The sequence below is a fragment of the Vombatus ursinus genome, unplaced genomic scaffold (assembly GCF_900497805.2).
Source record: "Vombatus ursinus unplaced genomic scaffold, bare-nosed wombat genome assembly UNPS02009205.1, whole genome shotgun sequence".
NCBI lineage: Eukaryota > Metazoa > Chordata > Mammalia > Diprotodontia > Vombatidae > Vombatus > Vombatus ursinus.
Window position 1 is genome coordinate 16,530,523 of NW_020948983.1, and position 22,260 is coordinate 16,552,782.

Consider the following 22,260-nt stretch of genomic DNA (forward strand, 5'->3'; position numbering starts at 1 on the left):
ACTTTGAGTTCCAAATTCTCTCCCCTCCTACCTCCCCACCCTCATTGAGAAGGCAAGCAATATAATATAGGTTATACATGTGTAGTCATGCAAAACACTCCCATAATAATGTTGTGAAAGACTAACTATATTTCCCTCTGTCCTATCCTGACCCCCATTTATTCCATTCTCTCCTTTGACCCTGCCCTCCTCAAAAGTGTTTGCTTCTGATTATCTCCTCCCCCAATCTGCCCTCCCATCATCACCAGTACAATCCTCTCTCACTCCTTAATTTCATTTTTTAGATACCATCCCTTCATATTCAACTCACCCTGTGCCCTATGTCTATATATATGTGTATATGGATATGTATATATATATGTATGTGTGTGTGTGTGTGTGTGTGTGTTTGTGTGGTGTGTGTATCCTCCAACTACCCTAATACTGAGAAAGGTCTCATGAGTTACAAATATCATCTTTCCATGTAGGTATGTAAACAGTTCTACTTTAATAAGTCCCTTATGATTTCTATTTCCTGTTTACATTTTTATGCTTCTTTTGAGTCTTGTATTTGAAAGTCAATTTTTCTATTCAGTTCTGGTCTTTTCATCAAGAATGCTTGAAACACCTCCATTTCACTGAAAGTCAATTTTTTCTCCCTGAAGGATTATACTCAGTTTTGCTGGGTAGGTGATTTTTGGTTTTAATCCTAGCTCTTTTGACCTCCACAATATCATATTCCAAGCTCTCCAGTCCCTTAATGTAGAAGCTGCTAGGGGCGGAGCCAAGATGGCAGATGGAAAGCAGTGACTTGCTTGACCTCTGTCCCCAAATTCCTCCAAATACCTATAAAAAATGGCTCTAAACAAATTCTAAAGCAGCAGAACCCACAAAAATACAGAGTGAAACAAATTTCCAGCCAAAGACAGCCTGGATGGTTGATCAGAAAGGTATATCGCCCCAGGCAGGAAAAGGAGTGCAGTCTGGTGTGGGTGCGCAGGCTGCAGAGACCCTGGAGCAGGCCTCAGAGGACTGAATCACAGGCAGCTGTGGGGGTTTCCAGATTTCTCAACCCATGAATGCCAAAGACAACTTAGAAGGTCAGTGGGAAAAGTCTGTGACTGAGGTGAGAGAAGGAGCTAGGTCTCAGCCAACCCGAGGGCAGCAGCTGCCTCCTGAGCTTCCAGCCCACAGACTGAAGGGGAATCAAGTGGCTGATCAGAGGGGGATTGCAGGGTTCTATTTGCCAGTGCTGAGGCAGGAATCTCTTGCTTTGCCTGTGCTTGGATCTGGGTCACAGTTCTGAGGGGCTGTCCTGGGGCGAGGAGGAATGCTGGTGTGGTGAAGCTTGTTGTGGCAGTAGAGAGAAAACACCTTGCCCTTTATCATAGCACCTTGGAAGAATTAAAAATTTTCAAGTCCCTAGAAGTATCTCTGAAAACAGCTGTACAAACCCCCAAAGCTTGGGATAGTACATTCTCCACATTGGAAGCAGACTCTTACCTTAACAAAGAGTTTAAAACTCAAGTAACTGGTCAGGATCATAAGTAAGCAGAGCAAAAAGAGTCAGACTATATTATCTTACTTTGGTGACAAAGAAGATCAAAACATATAACCAGAAGAAGACAACGAAGCCAAAGCTCCTACATCCAAAGCCTCCAAGAAAAATATGAATCAGTCCCAGGCCTTGGAAGAGCTCAAAAGGGATTTTGAGAAGCAAGTAAGAGAAGTAGAGGAAAAACTGAGAGTTTTGCAAGAAAATCATGAAAAACAAGTCAACAGCTTGCTAAAGGAGACCCCCCCAAAAAAATACTGAAGAAAATAATGCCTTGAAAAATAGCCTAACCCAAATGGCAAAAGAGGTCCAAAAAGCCAATGAGGAGAAGAATGCCCTAAAAAGCAAAATTGGTCAAATGGAAAAGGAAGTCCAAAATATTACTGAAGAAAATACTTCCTCAAAAATTAGAACAGAGCAATTGGAAGCTAGTGACTTTATGAGAAATCAAGACACTGTAAAACAAATCCAAAAGAATGAAAAATTAGAAAACAATGTGAAATATCTCATTGGAAAAACAACTGACTTGGAAAATAGATCCAGGAGAGAGAATTTTAAAATTATTGGACTATCTGAAAGCCATGGTCAAAAAAAGAGCCTAGACATCATCTTTCAAGAAATTATCCAGGAAAACTGCCCTGATATTTTAGAACCAGAGGGCAAAACAGAAATGGAAAGAATCCACTGATCTCCTCCTGAAAGAGATCCCGAAAGGAAAACTCCTAGGAATGTTGTAGCCAAATTCCAGAGTTCCCAGGTCAAAGAGAAAATATTATGAGCAGCCAGAAAGAAACAATTCAAGTATTGTGGAAACACAATCAGGATAACACAAGATTTAGCTGCTTCTACATTAAGGGACCGCAGGGCATGGAATATAATATTCTGGAGGGCAAAGGAGATAGGATTACAATCAAGAATCACCTACCCAGGAAAACTGAGTATAATCCTACAGGGGAAAAAATGGTCATTCAGTGAAATAGAGGACTTTCAAGCATTCTTGATGAAAAGACCAGAGCTGAATAGAAAATTTGATTTTCAAATACAAGACTCAAGTGGAACATGAAGAGGCAAACAGAAAAGAGAAAATCATAAGAGGCTTATTATGGTTGAACTGTTTACATTCCTACATGAAAAGATCATCTTTGTAACTCATGAGACCTTTGTCAGTATTAGGGTAGTTGGAGGGGAAAAAATTTTATGTGCGTATATATAGATATAGATAGATAGATGGATAGATAGATAGATAGATAGATAGATAGACAGACAGATAGAGGGCACAGGGTGAGTTCAAAACGAAGGGGTCATATCTGGAAAATAAAATTAAGGGGTGAGAGAGGATTATACTAGAAGAAGGAGAAAGGGAGAGGTAGAAGGGGGTAAATTATCTCACAAAAAAAACAGAAAAGAAAAGGCTCTTACAGTGGAGGAAAAACAGGGGAAGGTGAGAGGGAATGAGTGAATCTTATTGTCAAAGAATTTGACTTAAAGAGGGAATAACATACACACTCAATAGGGTATGGAAATCTGTCTTACCCTACAGGAAAATGGGGGGGGGGGGGGGAGACAAGAGAGTAGGGGGATGATAGAGAGGAGGGTAGATTGGGAAAGGGGGTAATCAGAAGCAAGTACTTCTGAGGAGGGACAGGGTCAAAAGAAAGAATAGAATAAATGGGGGGGTGAGACAGGATTAAGGGAAATAGAGTTAGTTTTTCACAGCATGTCTACTATGGAAGTGTTTTGCATAACTGCACATATATAACCTATATTTAGTTGCTTAACTTATCAATGAAGGTGAGTGGGGAGGGAGGAAGGGAGAAAATTTGGAACCCAAAGTTTTAAAAACATATGTTTTTAAAAAAATGTTTTACATGCAACTGGGAAATAAGAAATACAGGAAATGGGGTACAGAAGTCCATCCTGCCCTACAGGAAAATTGAAGGGGAAGGGGATAAAAGAAGAGGGGGAGAGATAGAAGGGAAGGCAGACTAGGGGAAGAGGTATTCAGAATGCATGCCATCTTGGGGTGGGGGGAGGGGCGAGATGGGGTGAAAATTTGGAACTCAAAATCTTGTGGAAGTAAATGTTGAAAACAAAAAAAAATAAATAAAAATTACCATAAAAAAAGAAATTTTTAAAAATGTAGAAGCTGCTAAATCTTGTGTTATCCTGATTGTGTTTCCACAATACTTGAATTGTTTCTTTCTGGTTACCTGCAATATTTTCTACTTGACTTGGGAACTCTAGAATTTGGCTATAATACTCCTAGGAGTTTTCCTTTTGGGATTTCTTTCAGGAGGTGATCAGTGGATTCTTTCAATTTCTATTTTATCCTCTGGTTCTAGGTATCAGGGAGTTTTCCTTGATAATTTCTAGAAAGATGATGTCCAGGCTTTTTTTTTTTAATCATGGCTTTCAGGTAGTCCAATAATTTTAAAATTATCTCTCCTGGATCTATTTTCAAGGTCATTTGTTTTTCTAATGTGATAACTCAGATTGTCTTCTATTTTTTCATTCTTTTGGTTTTGTTTTATAATTTCTTGATTTCTCATAGAGTCATTAGCTTCCATTTGCTCCATTCTAATTAAGGAATTATTTTCTTTAGTGAACTTTTGAAATTCCTTTTCCATTTGGCCAATTCTGCTTTTTAAGGCATTCTTCTCCTCATTGGCTTTTTGGACCTCTTTTGCCCTTTGGGTTAGTCTATTTTTTAAGGTGTTATTTTCTTCAGTATTTTTTGGGTGTCCTTTAGCAAGCTGTTGACTTGTTTTTCATGATTTTCTTGCATCACTCTCATTTCTCTTCCCAGTTTCTCCTCTACTTCTCTTACTTGCTTTTCAAAATCATTTTTGAGCTCTTCCATCATCTGAGACCAATTCATACTTTTCTTGGAGGCTTTGGATGTAGGAGCTTTGATGCTGTCTTCTTCTGGTTGTATGTTTTGATCTTCTTTATCACCAAAGTAAGATTCTATAATTTGAGTTTTTTCCTGATGTTTGCTCATGTTCCCAGTCAATGACTTGACTTTTTAACTCTCTGTTAAGGTAGGGCTCTGCTTCCAGTGTGGAGGGTGTATTTTCCTAAGCTTCAGGTGTTTTGTGCAGCTGTTTTCAGAGATACTTCTAGGGAACTGTAAATTTTTGGTTCTTTCAAGGTAGTATGATAAAGGAGAGGTGTTTACTCCTTTCCTGGCCTGTACTCTGGTCTATGAGTGACCACAAGCACTCTTTTCTGCCTTGGAATTGTAAGGAGGATTCCCTCTCCACTGCCATCAAGAGTTCTGCCATGCTAGTGCTCCTCTTTGCCCCAGGACCACCACCCAGGACTGCAAACCAGATCCAAGCATGGGCAAAGCAAGAGAATCCTACCTCAGCACCAGCAAAGAGATCCCTGCAATCCTCCTCTGATCAGCTGCTCAATCCCCCCCACGTCTGTGGGCCATGAGCTCTGGAAGCAGCCACTGCCACCCTGGGGCTGTGCCAGGGCTGGGCCACACTGTGCTCCTCTCTCACCCAGGTCCAACAGACCTTTCCTACTGACCTAAGTTGTCTTTGGTGTTTGTGGGTTGAGAAGTCTGGAAACCACCACAGCTGCCCATGATTCAGTTCCCTGAGGTATGCTCCAGGTTCACTGGGGTTCCATCTTTGCATAGCCCACACTGAATTGTGCTCTTCTCCCAGCCTAGCTCCACTCCCAACCCTCCTCTACACCTAATGCTATCTGAAGCAAAGCTGCATGAGCCTACCCACACAAACTCCAAGCAAGACCCAACCCCACTCTCTGATCTCCCCTCCCTCTTTCCAATGTATGGAGATCTTGGCTGTAGGTCATGGAAGTCTGCAACACTCTGGACAACAGAAGTTTACTGGGACTATAGCCAACTCCACAGCAAGTGGCATTCTGTACTACAAAAGATCTTGAAGAAGACCAGAAACAGAGAAAGGGGAAGAGGCAGGGTGCATGTCTGGACTCAAAATAGAGCTCAATACCACATCCTACCCTATTCCTCCCTTCCCCAAGCCTCAGAGACCCAGACTACAAAAATTGACCAGATGGTACTACTCTTTGAATTACTGGTGCCAAGCCAGAAAAGAGAGGAACAGAGAGTAAACCAGATAGGACACAGTGTGTGGGGAGTAGGTAGTGAGGCAGGGGAAGATGAGGGGAGTGTTTCTGTGTGCTACTCCATAAGCCTGAGGAAAAGTACTCAGCACCCAGCTGAGGCCAGACCTGTCCACCCAAAAAGTCATCTGAGGCAGAGACCTAGGGTGGTGGTACCATGAATTGTATAATGTGGGAGAAGACAGATGCTTTAAGATTTAGCCCCCCAGGAAACTACCATCAGAGGGGAGCATGACTCAGAAAGTAAGTAATAAGGGAAAACAAGGAAGAAAAAAGACTGAAATTACCAAAGATATCAGGAGAAAGAAAACTCAATGACTTTAAAGATAAGCAGGTTAATCAACACGGAAAAACAGCAACAACAGTAGGAAATATGTCCTCCAGATCTAATAAACAAGTTCAGGCTTCTATACATAAATATTGCAAGACGAAGGAAAATGATCCAACACTTGATGAGACAGAGGGTCCTGAAGAAAGTGAGGAGAACATGGAACAACAACACATTGTTCATGAATTTTCAAAAAAGAAATAAGAATTATGAGAGCAGAATTTATGGCCTGAACAGCAAAAATAATAAACACTATAGAAAAACTAAAATCTGTGATGTCAAGTCTCACTAAAGAAACAAAAGAGAAAACAATAAACTGGGAATGCAAATATACAAAAGTCAAAGACAACCTAGAAGAAGAGAAACAAAAAAGCAATAACATTCAAAGAAAATATGCTCACTTAGCAAGCAAAACATACTGATCTCAAAAACAGGGCACATAAAGACAACCTAAGGGTCATATGTCACCTAGAAGAACATGACAGGACAAAAGACCTTAATACTATAATGCAAGAAATAAGAGACCTGCCCAGAACTTCTGAAAATGAAAATTAAATTAAATAGACAGAAAATGAAATAATTATTTAAAAAAGATTGCCTCCAGAAAAAAAAAAACACATCCCAAGGCTGAAAACTCCAAGACACATACTGATTAAATTTAACAATTCAATTCAGAACCTAGAGGCCCTGCAAGCAAACAGGAGAAAGACTTTCAAATATAAAGCAAGGAAATTAAAATGGCATAAGACTATTCTGTACTCACCAAAGAATGTAGGAGGGGATGGAATAATGCTTTCCAAAGAACAATGGAGCTCAGAGTGCAGTCCAAAGTGACCTACCCTGCAAATATGAGTTTTATCACACATGAAAAAAAAAAGAGATGAATTTCAATAATGAGGCATCTGAAACTTTTTTAGAAAGAAAATCAGACTTGAATACATGATTTGCTTCTCAAACATTCCAAGCAACAGAAATGCAGGAGGAGTGAATAAATGTAACAGCTAAGGACACCAACAGAGTAACAGCAGAGACAGACCAGTAAGAGACTTCTTTCAAAATGTACATAAGGAAATAGGAGTGAAGACAGAAGTCCAGTGGCAGTAACAGTGAAAAAGTGGGCCACTGAACTTGGTGATGCCCTGACTACAGGTGAATGAATGTTTTTTGTGGAACTACTTTACAATATGGGAGTATACATTGAAAGGGTAATGGGAGTAGGACAACAGGGATCAATGTGTGTTGTGTCTGGGTCAAATCAAGAGTTACAATAAGGGGAAGGTGACATTTGTGATCTCAATAAGAGAAGAATCTGCAGGGGAGTAGGTGGGAGGGATGAAGATTGAAAAGATGTGGAAAGGAAGAAGGTCTTGATTTGGTGGTAGGAGGAGATTCTAGTGATGAATGCTCCTATTGCATGAAGAGAGATGGTCTGTGGAAGGACATAGGGACTTTGCACTGGTTATGATCTGTGGGATTTGGTGCTTGAAAACTCTACTCATCCTACCTTGGAAGGGGGAGAGTTGGAACTCCTGAGAGTAACTGGAACCTAAGAAAATGGGAAGGCATGGATCCAGGGGAGAGATTTTGAGGCAAATGGGTAATAAAAGTAACCAGAGAAAGGTATAGATTGGTTGTGGGCTACATAACTAGGGACATAGTGGAGGAAGGGGCCCTTCCACGGTCTTCTCTTACACCTGTGATACTCAGCATTATTCTGGGGGTGAAGCACCATAAAAAAGAAGAATATGGGGGCAAGCTCTAAAAGGCAATGCCAGAAATGACCCAGAAGGGAAAGACTAGGATAAATACCTTGGAAATTGAGAAGCATTAGAAAATCACAGAGGTCATAAATCATAGAATAAGGGCTAGAAGATAGAGAAAGGATAATGAAGAGAGTGAGAGAAATCCTTTTTGGGAAAGGGTACAAAAATAAATTTTAAAAACTAATGAACAAGACTAGGTGAAGGAGAGGTTAGGAAGAGAGGGAAATCTACTTGACTACTGAGAGGGAAAATAGGGGGGGAAGAATTACATAATCAAATAAAAGCAGTAGTTAAAAGGAACTAATAAGCAAAATACCAAAGGGAAAGGGATAAGAAATGAGAAGATCAGGGGTGAAAGGAAGAGAGCCAGTAGAAACACAGCCATCTTTAAAAAGATTAAGGTAAAATTACTGAAGGAATATTGTATTATCTTGATAGCTAATGGAGGGGGGTGGGAATCATAACTTAAACAAAAAAAAAGTATTAGAAACAAATGGGGGAAAAGATAAACCTGTATCTATTGAGATGATCCTAATTTTAAATATGAATAGTTAATAATCCAATCAAATGAAAAAGTAACATACTGGATAAGAACACAAAACCCTATAATCCACTGTTGTTTACAAGAAACACATTAAAAAACAAAAACATACACAATATAAAATAGTGTATGGGGAAAAAATTTACTATGCAACAAGTGAATCCAAAAAAGCAGGAGTTACAATCAAGCTCTCTAACAAAGCAAAAACAAACATTTAAAAACAAATAAGTATAAATGAGGAAATTGCATTATGCAGAAAGGAATCAAAGGTAACAAACCAATACCAATAATGAACTTATATGCTCCAAAAGTTTTAGCATACAAATTCATAAAGGAAACATTTGAGCTTCAAGAAGACATAGATAGTAACACAATAGTGACAGGAGACTTCAATATCCCACTATCAGTTTTGGATAAATCTAACAGAAAGATAAACAAAAGGAAAATATGGACTGAATAAATATCTGGAAAAATGAGTTAAAAGACTTATGTCATCATCTAAATGGGATTGAAAAATAATTTCTTGATATTTCTCATACTTTTCAATAGAGCATCAACCTTTTACAAAAATTGACCACATACAAGGACACTGAGGTATAACAAACTAATATAATAAGGCAGAAATAGATAATACGTTGTTTATAGATAAACAATAAAATAATAAGCAATAAAATAATCATTGTTCAGGAACCACAAAAAAAAGACAAACCCAAATGGAGAGTTAAGAATTAAATTCTAAGTGATGAGAGGATCAAAGAACAAATCATAAAAAATAGAGACTATGTAAAAGAAAATGATAATGATGAAGAAACATGCCAAAATTTCAGGGATACACCTAAAGCAGTCCTCGGGGGCAAATTAATGAACTGAATAAACATTTTAAAAAATTAGAAAGTCAATGAATAAGCAAACTGGAAATAGGCACAAAACAGGAGATATTAAAAAGTAGAGGAGTAATAAATTGGAAACAAAAAACAAAAATGATTAATAGAACTAAAAGCTAGTTCTTTGAAAAAACTAATAAAATTGATAAACTCTTAGCTAATCTAATTAAAAAAGAAGACAGCAGAAAATCAAATCAATAAAATATCAAATAAGCAAGGTGAAATCACAACAAAAACAGAAGAAAAAATAATAATTATAACATATCATGCACAGTTATATGCTAACAAAACTCAGAATACAAACGATGAAGAGAAATACCTTAAAAAATATAAAATATCCAAACTGTCAGAAGACCAGATAGAAATCTTAAATAATCCAATCTCAGAAAAGGAAATAGATCTAGTTATAAAGGAACTAGCAAAAAAAAAAAAACTCCTGGTCCTAAAGGATTCATAGGAAAATTCTATCAAACTTAAAAAAAAACAATTAGCACCCATATTTCACACATTATTCTCAAAAATTGAGAAAGAAAACACTCTACCAGACTTCTTTTATGAGACAAATATAGTCCTAATACCTAAACCAGGTAAAGATAAAACATGGGAAAAAACTATATCATTAATAAATCATATTACCATCAATATACCATATTACCACAATATCAATATCATTAATAATGAATACTAGCTCAAAAAATTTAAACAACATCCTGTCAAACAGACTACAATGATTTATCCAAGAAATCATTCACTATGATGGGATTTATACCAGGGATGGAAAGAATGGTTCAACCATTCAACCAAAAACCCATGATCATCTCTACAGATGCAGAAAACACTTTTGACCAAGTACAACACTCTTTTATGCTTAAAAAAACCCCAAAACACCTTATAGGGACTAGAGACATAGAGGGACTTTTTTAATATCAAAAAGAGCATCTTAAAAACACTTAATGTTACTTATTAGAACCTTAATGTTACTTATTAGACTTTTTCACAATTTAACTGAAAATATTTTTACTCTGTTATTTTTATATTTGTCAAGTCCTTTCGTGGTCTTTTGGAGGTTAAAAATTTCCCAATGAAAGCACGCACTCCAGAAGAGCTGGAAGAACTGGAGACAGTTTTACGGCTAAGGAAGACTGAAGAAACTGAATATAAAGTATGGTTTTGAATATTTCTGTGATACATGATAGTTCAAGTCTTAATATAGATTTTAACTGAAATACAATGAAAGAGATGTATAGTGGAGAGCGAGCCTCAAAGTCTGGAAGACTTGAGGTTCAAATACTGCCTCTCACATAGACTGGCTATGTGATCTGGGGCAAGTCACATAACTTCTCAGTGATCTAAGAAACTCTAAGCCTCTAAAGTTATAGAGGTGATACCTTGTACTAGTAGAAAGTTTCCTTACTTGAGAAGTTTCTATACCAATAAAATCACAAGCTCAGTCCACATAATAATAACAGCTAACATTCACATAGAGTTTTAAGGTCTGCAAAGTGCTTTATATATGTTATTTCATTTGATCTTCACAATAACCTTGTGAAGCAGGCACTGTTATTATCCTTATTTTACAGTTGAATACACTGAAGCACCCAAAGGTTAAATGACTTTCCAGGTATTACACAGCTAGTAAGTATTTAAGGCTGAATTTGAATTAAGATCTTTTTGACTCCAGGTCCAATGTTTTATCTACTGTTCCACCTCGCTACAATATCCCTTCTAATGAATAATACACACTTGTAAAATATTCATGCCTGTCCTCCACATAAGAAGATAAATGAATATAGCACATGAGTCTTTAATTATTTCCATAGTTAACTCTCCTTATAATCAGACCAGTGGTTATACATTTTCAAGACAATTGGCTAAGTGTGGAATACATTTTGTTACTATGAAACAGTGTGTTTCTCTGTGCAAAACTCATTGGCCTATACAAGTCAGAATACATAGCCATGGTCTCATTGAAACTATTCTCTACTAGTTATTACAAAAGAATAAAGTCAGATCTGGAAACGTACCACACTTTTTGGTATAATGTAAGCTACTGAGAGGAGGTCAAGCACATTCCCTGTATAGTTTTCTAAAATATAAAATGAGATTAATATTTAATACCTACTGCTTGACTTAAATCAGTCACCATGTGAATTCCTATGTAAAATACAAACTAACAGGATTTATTTTTTCACGTTTAAGTAACAAGACCCACCTTAAAACATTTACATGGACAAGTTATTCTGCCAACCTAGTTCAAAGATAATATACTACTGAATACAATTTTTACTATTATCATTCATCTACAGTATACAGGTTTAATCTCTTTTGTAAGACTTTCCAGGTCTGCCTGCCATTCTGAATACAAATGTAAAGAGCAGAATTTAAAGTTTTAAAATGATTTTTGAAATAATTATGTTGTTGCCAGGTTGCCCCTTAGAAACATAATTAAGACTTAATAATTACTTAATAATGAATGTATTATGTTTTTCCATATAAAGCTACGGAAGGAAATTGTAGAAGTTCAATCCACGGCTTTAAGTAAAAAGGATCCTGAAGAGGAAGAGGAGGAGGAAGAGGAAGAAGAGAGAGAAAAAAAGAGAGAGAGCAACTTAATCAATTACTTACTTGGCAGCTTAAGTTCTGAGCTTGGTGCAGACACAAGTATGTTATATAACCAGTTAGAACTTCACACCAGAGAAGAGAAAATCAACCAGATTGTATTACTAAAGGTGAACTATTTTTATCTTCCAAATCAGTAAAGCTCTCTTGTAAAGTGCTTTCTTAAGCCCCTGACTAAATTATGATACAAATCAAATTATATCCTTTTATGTGTTCATAAATGTTGACACATACTGTAATTTAACTTATAGCCTCCTTTGTACTCCCCAACCATCCTTCCCCTAGGATTATCTCTACTGAGGGTACTCAGTACCCTATGGTACTCTACTGAGATACATAAGAGCATATTATAGTAGGGAGGAAAGGAATGAGCATTTATACAGTGCTGGGCATTGTGCTAACCACTTTACAAATATTCTTCTTTGATCTTCATAGCAACCCTGTGAGGTAGTGCTGTTATTATCCCCATTATTACAGTTGAGGAAACTGAGGCAAACAAAAGTTAAGTAAATTGCCCAGGGTCACACATCTAGTAAGTGTCTGAGGCTGGATTTGTACTCTGGTCTTCCTGATTCCAGGCTCAGTGCTCTATCCACTGTACCACCTAGCTGCCTCATATTAGTATCATAAATCATGTTAAACAGTTCTGGGACGCCATTATCACATCTCTGTCCTAAATTCCCTTCTCTCAAAAGAACTATTTCAATCTTAACATTAGACAGAAAGACAAGGTTCCAATGGTAAAAGAAAAAATTCCTTTTCCATACAAATATATTTTTGTCCTTTTCCCCCCAAACTACAAAATCTCACATGACAGGTAATAGACTATACCTAATTCAAACTCAACATACTGCTTTTTGATTGAAGGAAACTTTCAATTAAAAGCCAATCCAAGAGAGAAAAGTTTAGTATGGCAGCTATTAATCTTAGAGGAATGGGGAGCCATTGAAAGATCTTGAGCAGGAGAATGTATTTGACTCTTTAGATTTCAGAGCTGGAAATTACTCTGGAGATCATGTAGTTCAAATTTCTAATTCTATAGATGAGGAAATTGAAGTCCAGAGAATGAAGTGACTTGCTTAAGGTCCTAGTTAATAATAGAATAGAGATTTTCTCTCAATACAGTGCCTTTTCTATAGTATTATACTTAAAGCATTATCCTAAAAAGGATCCTGAAAAGATTTAAGTTGGTGATGATTTGCAGGATGGATTTAGAGTAGGGATAGAGTGAAAAATTGTTAAGACTATGGGATGATACTGGCAGTAAAGAAGTAACCTATCACATATATGATATTTCAGGACATTATTTACAACATCAAAACTGAATTTAATAAAGACTTTGATATTGTATATCAACAAAAAGAATTGGAAATAGCACGTGTGAATGAAAGAAATATACATATTCAAGGAATTATTACAGAATTAGATCTTGGGGAACAGATATGGCAACCAGTATTTGAAGACTGTGAGAAGCCAGAGAGGATTCTAGTTGTAGAAGATCACGAGGTAAGTCCTTTCCTTACTTTCTAAGGCTGCTTTCCTGTTTCCTTTTTGTACTTGTTTTCTTGGATTGATTGCTGACAGAGTTGAGAGAGAGAGAGTTTCACCTTTGGATATTGCCTTATAGTTTACAAATTTTCCTCACAATAATTTTATGTAGCAGTTTCAAGTACTCTACCCATTTTAAATAGAAAAATGAGACTCAGGGAAGGTAAGTGTCTTGCGCATAGCCATTTCAATAATCTAGGGGCTCAGGGATCAATGGTTCTTATCTTTCCTTCTCAAAGAGGACCAAAATGACTTCACTATGTTACAGTCCAGTTACACTGTGTCTGACTGTGGCTGATCAGACCAATACGAGCTCAGAATGCTCTACCACAGGTCAGGCACAAATAGTCCATGTGAACATTTGGGGAGGATTCTCTAAATTTGTGTATCTCATGGTTCTTTTGAGCTACTTCAGCTCTGCTTTGCGCAGAGAGCACAGTGCCTTCTTTGAAGCAGGCATGCCATGATGGACAGTCCTTTGCCAGTGTCTCACATGTCTCATAATCAATTCCAAAGTTCTTAAGAGAGAACTTGAGAATGTCCTTGTATCGCTTCATCATGTGAGTGCTTGCCTTATATGAGTTCTCTGTAAAATAACCTTTTACGCAAGCATATGTTTGGCATTTGAACAACATGGCCAGCCCATTGGAAATAATGCATTAAACAAGTAGCTCTGTTACCGTGGCAAGTGTTACCTCACAGAAACAGGCCATTATAAATAGGTGATTGGGGTAGTTAAATGGGAATGTGCCCTACAGGATATTTATACAGGGATCCAGGAAATGGGTAGAAGGTTTATGGCCTTACACTTTCTGTCATCAGATAATTTATAATTGCTTCAGTTCAAGATGTTTACCAAGATTACATAAAGGTACTGAGATGAATGAAATTAAATAGGGAGATTCCTTGTGACATTCTGTCACCAGATAATTGAGGGCTACTTCAGTAGTGGAGTTGGGTCCTGAACCTATCTTCTGACTGGGTTCAGTGTTCATTTCAGTACACCATGCTGGTTCTCATTAAATGGAATTAAAATACTATGACCATATTTCTTTAGAAAATGCAAAGTGTTATAGCATGCCCAGAAAAATCTACTTGCTCATTCATTTGTATAAGGAACTCCTATATCAATCTGAGTTTTTATTCCATTTGAGAATTTCCCAGATGAGGAAACTTCCTTTGCCAATGCAGGTGCAGCACCTTCTATGACATGTATAGTCACAAGAGCTGCCTCCTAGTACACTGAGAAATGATGTGGCTCACCTGGGTATGGGGCCAGTATTTGTTAGCAGCAGGAACTAAAGCCAACTTTCCCAGGCTACAAGACTGGATCTACCCACTACACCATGCTGCCTCATACTCGCTGCTATTAAATTAAATTACTTAATTCTACCACCAAAACATATGCTTAGTAGGAGTACTGAGGTGAATTTATTTTTGAGCTCAACTCTTCCCTGTGAGTTCAGAAAGATGCCTGAAATATAGCTTCTGAAGGGTGGAGAGGAGAAAATTTCTCTTACAATCTCACTTCCATTTATTCACCTTTGTAGCTGCCCAGAAGGATGTGAGTAACCAAAGGAACATTTATTTGAAATCAGAAGACCTCAATTCTAATCCTGCCACTCTACTGGGCAACTCATCCAACTTTTATGAGCCTCATTTTCCTCATCTATAAAATGGGGATAATACACAGAGTTTTTGTGAGGCTCAAGTGAGATAACATAGGTGAAAGTACTTTAGAAGCTATAAAGTACTATATTAACGTAAGATACATTCATTAAAAAACAGTACAGTGAATATAAGAATTTATACCCTACATAGACCAACATCTCATTTGATATACCAAGATAAGATCAAAATGGGTACATGATTTAGACATATAGGGCAATACAATAAGCAAATTGGCGGATCATGGAATAGTTTATCTGTCAGATCTATGGATAAGGGAAGAATTTATGAACAAATGAGAGATGGAGAGCATTACAGGATGTAAAATGTATAATTTTTATTACATTAAATTAAAATTTTCATTTGCAAAAATGAAACCAATGAAACCAAGATTAGAAGGAAAGCAGAAAACTGGGGGAAATTTTATAGCAGGTTTCTCTGAAAAAGGCCTCATTTCTCAACTATATAGAGAACTGAGTCAAATTTATAAAATTATGAGTCATTCCCCAATTGATAAATGGTCAAAGGATATGAACTGGCAATTTTCAAATGAAAAAATCAAATTATCTATAGTCATTTGAAAAAATGCTCTCAATCACTATAGATTAGAGAAATGCAAGTTAAAACAACAAAACCACTTGACACTTATCAGATTGGGTAATATTACAGAAAAGAAAAATGACGAATGTTGAAGGAGATGTGGGAAATTTGAGACACTAATGAACTGTTAGTGGAGTTGGGAATTGGCCCAACCATTCTGGAGAACAATTTGGAACTATCCGGAAAGGGCTATAAAATGGTGCATACCCTTTTACTCAGCAATACCACTACTACGTCTGTGACCTTTCTAAAAAGGCTGGTTTCACATTAGGCCATGCTTTCATGACAAAGTGTTAAGATCTATATGTGCTGGAGTGATGCTGCCTTGTATCATAGATAAGGATATAGATACATAGATAGATATATAGTATGGTATTGAATCAAGAAAGGGTAATTATCCTCCCTTTAGTAGTTATTCCAGAAAAATCTCTAAATAGGTTTCTACAGATATATATATATATATATATGTATATATATATATATATATAACAGGGTCTATAGCTTCTATATAAGAATTCAAGTTAGCAAATGCAAATCAGGTATGTTACAGCCTTTTTTCTCCTGCACAGAAAACAAGAAAGATAAAAAGAATTTATAGAAGCCCATAAACAGATACAGAAACACATAAAGCACTCACATCATTAATTGGCTCCCCTTAGAAGGGACCTGAACTTGGGGTTGCTATTCAGATAACCCTTTGACATTATGGTGGATCTTTAGCCTTTCCACAAGTTAAATCTGTTGTCTTTGAATCTTTTGAGAAATATGGACAAAAAAGAAGTTGAAATTTTTGCTTTTCAGATTAAAGTTCAAAGAATCCTTACCCCATGGGAAAAAGAACAAGCAGCATTAACTGAAGCTCTTGAACGGGAAAGACGTCGTTTAAGTCAGGTATTATGTTAAAAACTAAATCTAGATATATATTTATATAAATACATTTGTTCTTAAAAACAAAATCTAGATATGTATTTATATAAATACATTTGTTCTTACATTTAGTAGTTGTATTTTTACATTATATTACAGAAACATGTTCCTTTGTAATCAATGAGAAACATTTAGGGAAGAGTCTAATTACAAACACACACACATATACACATATACACATACATGCCCTCTGCCATCACCATCATTACCATTATAGGTTCATTTTCCTGCCTGTTCCTGACATCTTCCCAACAACATTTTAGATCTGTGGTCTTGGGTGATGCTGATAGAGCCTGAACACTTCAACCTCCAGCTACCATTTCCTCTAACTTTGGGTTATTTTTCCAGAGGGATGATGTAAGACGTCGAGCTTTGATGGACATGATGGGTGGAGTTCTAGAAGTCAAGAAAGAAGATATTTTGAAGATGGTAATGGTTTTATTTAACATTGGAAAGTAGAATAGGAAGGATGAAAGTGAGAAAAATATGTAATTTACCATTTTCCTAGATAAGCCAGAGTTTTAGGAAATTCTTCAAAAGCAAACATTCCTTGGTAGAGACTTCATTTCTCAAATACATAGGGAACTGAGCCAAATTTATAAGAATACGAGTCATTCCTCAATTGATAAATAGTCAAAGAATATGAACAGGCAGTTTTCAGAAGAAGATATCAAAGCTATCAATAGTTACATGAAAAAATTATCTAAATCACTATTGGTTAGAGATATATAAAAATTAAAACAACTCTGAGGTACCACCTCACACCTATCAAATTGGCTAACATGACAGAAAAAGAAAATTACAAATGTTGGAGAGGATGTGAAAAAATAGGGATACACTCATTGTTGATGGACTTGTGAACTTATGTGACCATTCTAGAGAACAATTTACAACTATGCCCAAAGGGCTATTAAACTGTGCTTACTCTTTGACTCAGCAATACTACTATTAGGTCTGTATCACAAGGAGATCAAAGAAAAGGGAAAAGGATCCATATGTACAAAAACATTTCTAACATATCTTTTTATGGTGGCAAAGAAATGGAAACTGAGGGGATACCCATCATTTGGGGAATGGCTGAGCAAGTTCTGTTGTATGATTGTGATGGAATACTATTGTGTTGTAAGAAATGATGAAGGGGATGGTTTCAGATAAACTTGGGAAGACCTATATGAGCTGATACAAAGTGAAGTGAGAAGAGCCAGGGGATCATTGTACATAGGAAAAGCAATATTGTAATGATGATCAACTGTGAAAGACTTAGCTACTCCAATCAATATGATGATCCAAGACAACTTCAAAGGGCTCATGATGAAAAATACTATCCATCTCTAGAAAGAGAACTGATGAATTCTGAGTGCAAATTGAAGTATAATTTTTTAACTTTTTTTTCATGCCGTTTTTTGCAATATGTCTAATAGGGAAATATGTTTTGCATGATTTCACTTATATAATTGCTATCATACTGCTTGTGTTCTCAATGGAAGAGAGAGGAGCTGGAGGAAGGGAAAAATTTGGAACTCAAAATTTTAAAAAATGAATATTAAAAATAAATAAATTGGGGGAAAAGAATAAATTATTTTAAAAAAACATTCCTTTAAAACTTAGTAACTTCAACCATGTTCACCAAACACAAAGGAATATGAAACTTCAAGCACTGATTTTCAAACTAATATAAAAAATTTTTTAACAAAAAGAGGCATATGTGTTTTATCAGCAATAAGGAAAGTTGCACTAATAATTTTCCATTGGTGCTACTTAAAATTCCCTTTGAAACTTGACTTTTTGTCAGTATAACTAAGTTCTGGGCCATTTTACCTGCCTCCCCCAGCAACAGAAATTGGCTTTTTGTTGTTACCAATTTTTTTCTTACTGCTTTAATGACACTGTCAATGTGCCATGTTTAGAAGATTGTGTGCTTCTCTTTTTTATCTTTAGGTAATTCCTCAGCCTGCCTGTATGGCTAAACCTGATACTCTATGGACTGAAGAAGAAAAGAAAATAATCAAAGAATATGAGAAAAAAGTCAAAGATTTAAATGAGGAAAGAGAGAAATACAAAAAGGTCAGGAGGAAGAAGAAGAAATTAGAAATATATATATATATATTTTTATAATAGCCTTCCAAATTGCAAATTCTTGTGACTTTGGAGTGAACTTCAGTACTCTAGAGATAGTTGAATAACTTTAAAAATTATTAAATTTAACAACTTAGATTATTCACAACAAATTGACCCAAAAACTTTATAGCAAAAGCTAGGAAAATCAAATAATGCTTATTTCATTGTATCTACTTCTGCTCTTAGTGGACGGGGTGGGGGAAGAGTAATATACCTTAAGACAAGCGAAGAAATTCAGTAAACTCTGAGTCAAGCACTCTATATGGTTTGAATTTAAAGTTTTTTTTTTTGCAATGCAAATGCCACTGGTTTTATTTCCTTCCTTCCATATGAAATACATATGCTAACAATGAAAGAGTTTAATATAGAATTCCAGAAGTTGGTTACAACAGAAATAATAGCATGTATGCATTCTTTTGTGAAAGTAGTAAAATAATGAAGTATCCAGAAGGGTATGCAGGCTTGTCAGCCCAATGCTGTTGCATATTAGGTACAACTTCTCTGAGCCTTATTTTTCATCCATATTTTTTTCCTTCTGAGGTTCTTAACAGTTACTTTGATGTATTTGATCATAAGATGATGTTTGTAATGAAACTGAAAATAAACAAGAGTTCCGGGCTACAGTGATGACTGAAAGAGTGAGAGTCTAAATGCTCCTCTCGCTCCCGCAAAAAATGGAGGCAGTTAACATGACATATCTAGTGGGTGTTTAAAAGTCCTTGTTTTGGCGGCATTCTAAATAGCCTTGACTCTTGCAAGATAAAGTCATATGTTTCACTAGTTCACCACTAGTTTTTAATGTTTATTAACTTGGCATCAATACCTCAATAGAAACTTTCATACTCAGAATTGTAGTTGTACTTAGGTACATTTGAAGAAAAAGAGTATTTCCCAGTTTGATATGATAGAAAGCTAATTACATAGAGACATAGAGAACTTTCCAACCTCAGAAACTGAAATCTCTAGAAATTCACTGAAGAATACTGTTCTTTTTCTTTCTGTGAATCTTTTCTAAGTCACAATGCTACTTAAATCCAGAAGTAAAAGAACTGAAACCTCTCTATGTGAGTACCCAAAAACAAGCTATGGGTTTTTCTGAGTTTTATGAGCAATAAAACTTATACCTTGAAATTGAAAAAAATAACTATCAGCCCATCCATTTCTTGCTGTGCTTTTTCCTAATGGAGGCATAGGCAGTTTAAAAAATCCATTCAGGGTAAATTCTTACTTCCTTTGATAGAGGAGATATTTGTAAGGTTACAGAAGAATTTGAAATCATATTTGCCATGTGAATTATCTTTTTATAGTGTTTTATTTTTTCCCAATTACATGTTAAGAAATTTTGACTTCCAAATTTTTCCCTCCCTCCCTCCCCTCCCCTTTTCTGAAAATGGTAGACAGTTTGATATAGTTTATATATGTACTATCAGGTAAAAAATATTTCCATATTAGGCACAGTTGTGAAAGACAAAGCAGATATTTTAAAAACCATGAGAAAGAATAAAGTAAGTGAAAAAAATATGCTTCAATCTGCATTCGGAGTCCATCAGTTCTTTATCTGGATATGGATAGCATTTTCCTTCATGAGTGCTTGTACTTGTCTTAGATCATTGTGCTGCTGAGAAGAGATGAGTCATTCATAGTTGATCATCACACAATGTTGCTGATACTATATACAATGTTTTCCTGGTTCTACTGATTTCACTTTGCATCAGTTCATACAAGTCTTTCCAGGTTTTTCTAAAATCCACCTGTTCATCATTTCTTATTGCACAATAGTATTCCATTACATTCATATACCAGTTTGTTCAACCATTATCCAATTGATGGGCATCCCCTCAATTTCCAATATTTTGCCATTATGAAAAGGGCTGCTATAAATATTTTGTACATGTAGGTCCTTTTCCCTTTTTTATGATCTCTTTGGGATACAGACCTAGAAGTGGTATTGCTGGATCAAAGAGTATGAACAGTTTGGTTGTCCTTTGGTCATAATTCCAAATTGCTCTCCAGAATAGTTCGATCAATTCACAACTCCAAAGATAGTGCATCAATTTTTTTTCCTCATATCCTCTCCAACAATTTTTTATTTTCCTTTTTTGTCATATTAGCCAAAGTGATATGTGTGAGGTGGTACCTCAGAGATGTTTTAATTTGTATTTCTCTAATCAAAAGTGATTTAGAGCATTTCTTCACGTGCCTACAGATAACTTTGATTTCTTCATCTGAAAACTGCCTGTTCATATCCTTTGACCATTTATCAATTGGGGAATAGCTTGTATTCTTATAAATTTGACTCCATTATTGACATATTTGAGAAATGAGGCCTTTATCAGAGACACTGACAGTAGAGACTGTTTCCCGTCTTTCTGCTTTTTTTCTAATCTTGGTTGCATTGGTTTTGTTTGTACAAAAGCTTTTTAAATTTAATATGATCAAAATTATCTATTTTACATTTTGTAATGCTCTCTGTCTTTTGTTTGGTCATGAATTCTTCCCCTCCCCATAGATATGACAGGTAGACTATTCCTTGCTCTTCTAATTTGCTTATGGTGTCACCCTTTATGTCTAAATTATGCACTCATTTTGACTTTATCTTGGTATATAGTGTGAGATGTTGCTCTATAAATAGTTTGTGTCCTATTGTTTTCCAGTTTTCCCAGCAGCTTTTGTCAAATAGTGAGTTCTTTTTCCAAAAGCTGGGGTCTTTGGGTTTATCAAACACTAGTCATTTGCTATTGTGTCTTATGTACCTAATCTTTTCCACTGATCCACCACTCTTATTTCTTAGCCAGTACTAGACAGTTTTGATGATTACTTCTTTATGATATAGTTTGAGATCTAGTATTGCTAGGCCTCCTTTCTTTATATTTTTTATTAATTCCCTTGATATTCTTGACCTTTCGTTCTTCCAGATGAATTTCATTATTCTTCTAGCTCTATAAAATTTTTTTTGGTAGTTTGATTGGTATGGCACTGAATAGGTAAATCAGTTTAGGCAGAATTGTTATTTTTATTATATTGCCTCAGTCTACTGATGAGCAATTGATTTTTTTTCCAATTGTTCAAACCTGACTTTGTGTGAAAAGTGTTTCGTGATTATATTCATATGGTTCCTGGGTTTGTACTGGCAGGTAGACACCTAAGTATTTTATATTGTTTACAGTTATTTTAATTGGAATTTTTCTTTCTATCTCTTCCTGCTGGGCTTTATTGGTCATATAGAGAAATGCTCATGATTTATGTGGGTTTATCTTATATCCTGCAACTTTGCTAAAGTCATTAATTATTTCAAGTAATTTTTTAGTTGATGCTCTAGGGTTCTCTAAGTTTACCATCATATCATCTGCAAGGAGTGATAGTTTTGTCTCCTCTGTGCCTATTCTAATTCCTTCAATTTATTTTTCTTCTCTTATAGCTATAGCTAACATTTCTAGGACTACATTGAATAATAGTTGTGATAATGGGCATCCTGATCTTATTGGGAAGGCATCATCTAGTTTATCTCCCTTACAGATAATGCTTGCTGATGCTTTTAGATAAATACTGCTTAATATTTTAAGGAATACTCCCTTTATTGCTATGCTGTCTAATGTTTTTAAAAGAAATGG

General features: G+C 35.9%; 1 protein-coding gene across 1 annotated transcript in view; it reads left to right on the forward strand.

The window, feature by feature from the left end:
* LOC114035635 (cilia- and flagella-associated protein 43-like) overlaps nt 1–22,260 on the forward strand; it is a 156,102-nt gene that overhangs the window by 93,167 nt on the left and 40,675 nt on the right. The window contains exons 22-27 of the mRNA XM_027851936.1: nt 10,215–10,331; nt 11,668–11,898; nt 13,088–13,294; nt 16,406–16,495; nt 16,880–16,960; nt 18,470–18,595. Of these exons, the coding sequence (XP_027707737.1) occupies nt 10,215–10,331; nt 11,668–11,898; nt 13,088–13,294; nt 16,406–16,495; nt 16,880–16,960; nt 18,470–18,595 (852 nt within the window). The remainder of the gene's footprint in view (nt 1–10,214; nt 10,332–11,667; nt 11,899–13,087; nt 13,295–16,405; nt 16,496–16,879; nt 16,961–18,469; nt 18,596–22,260) is intronic.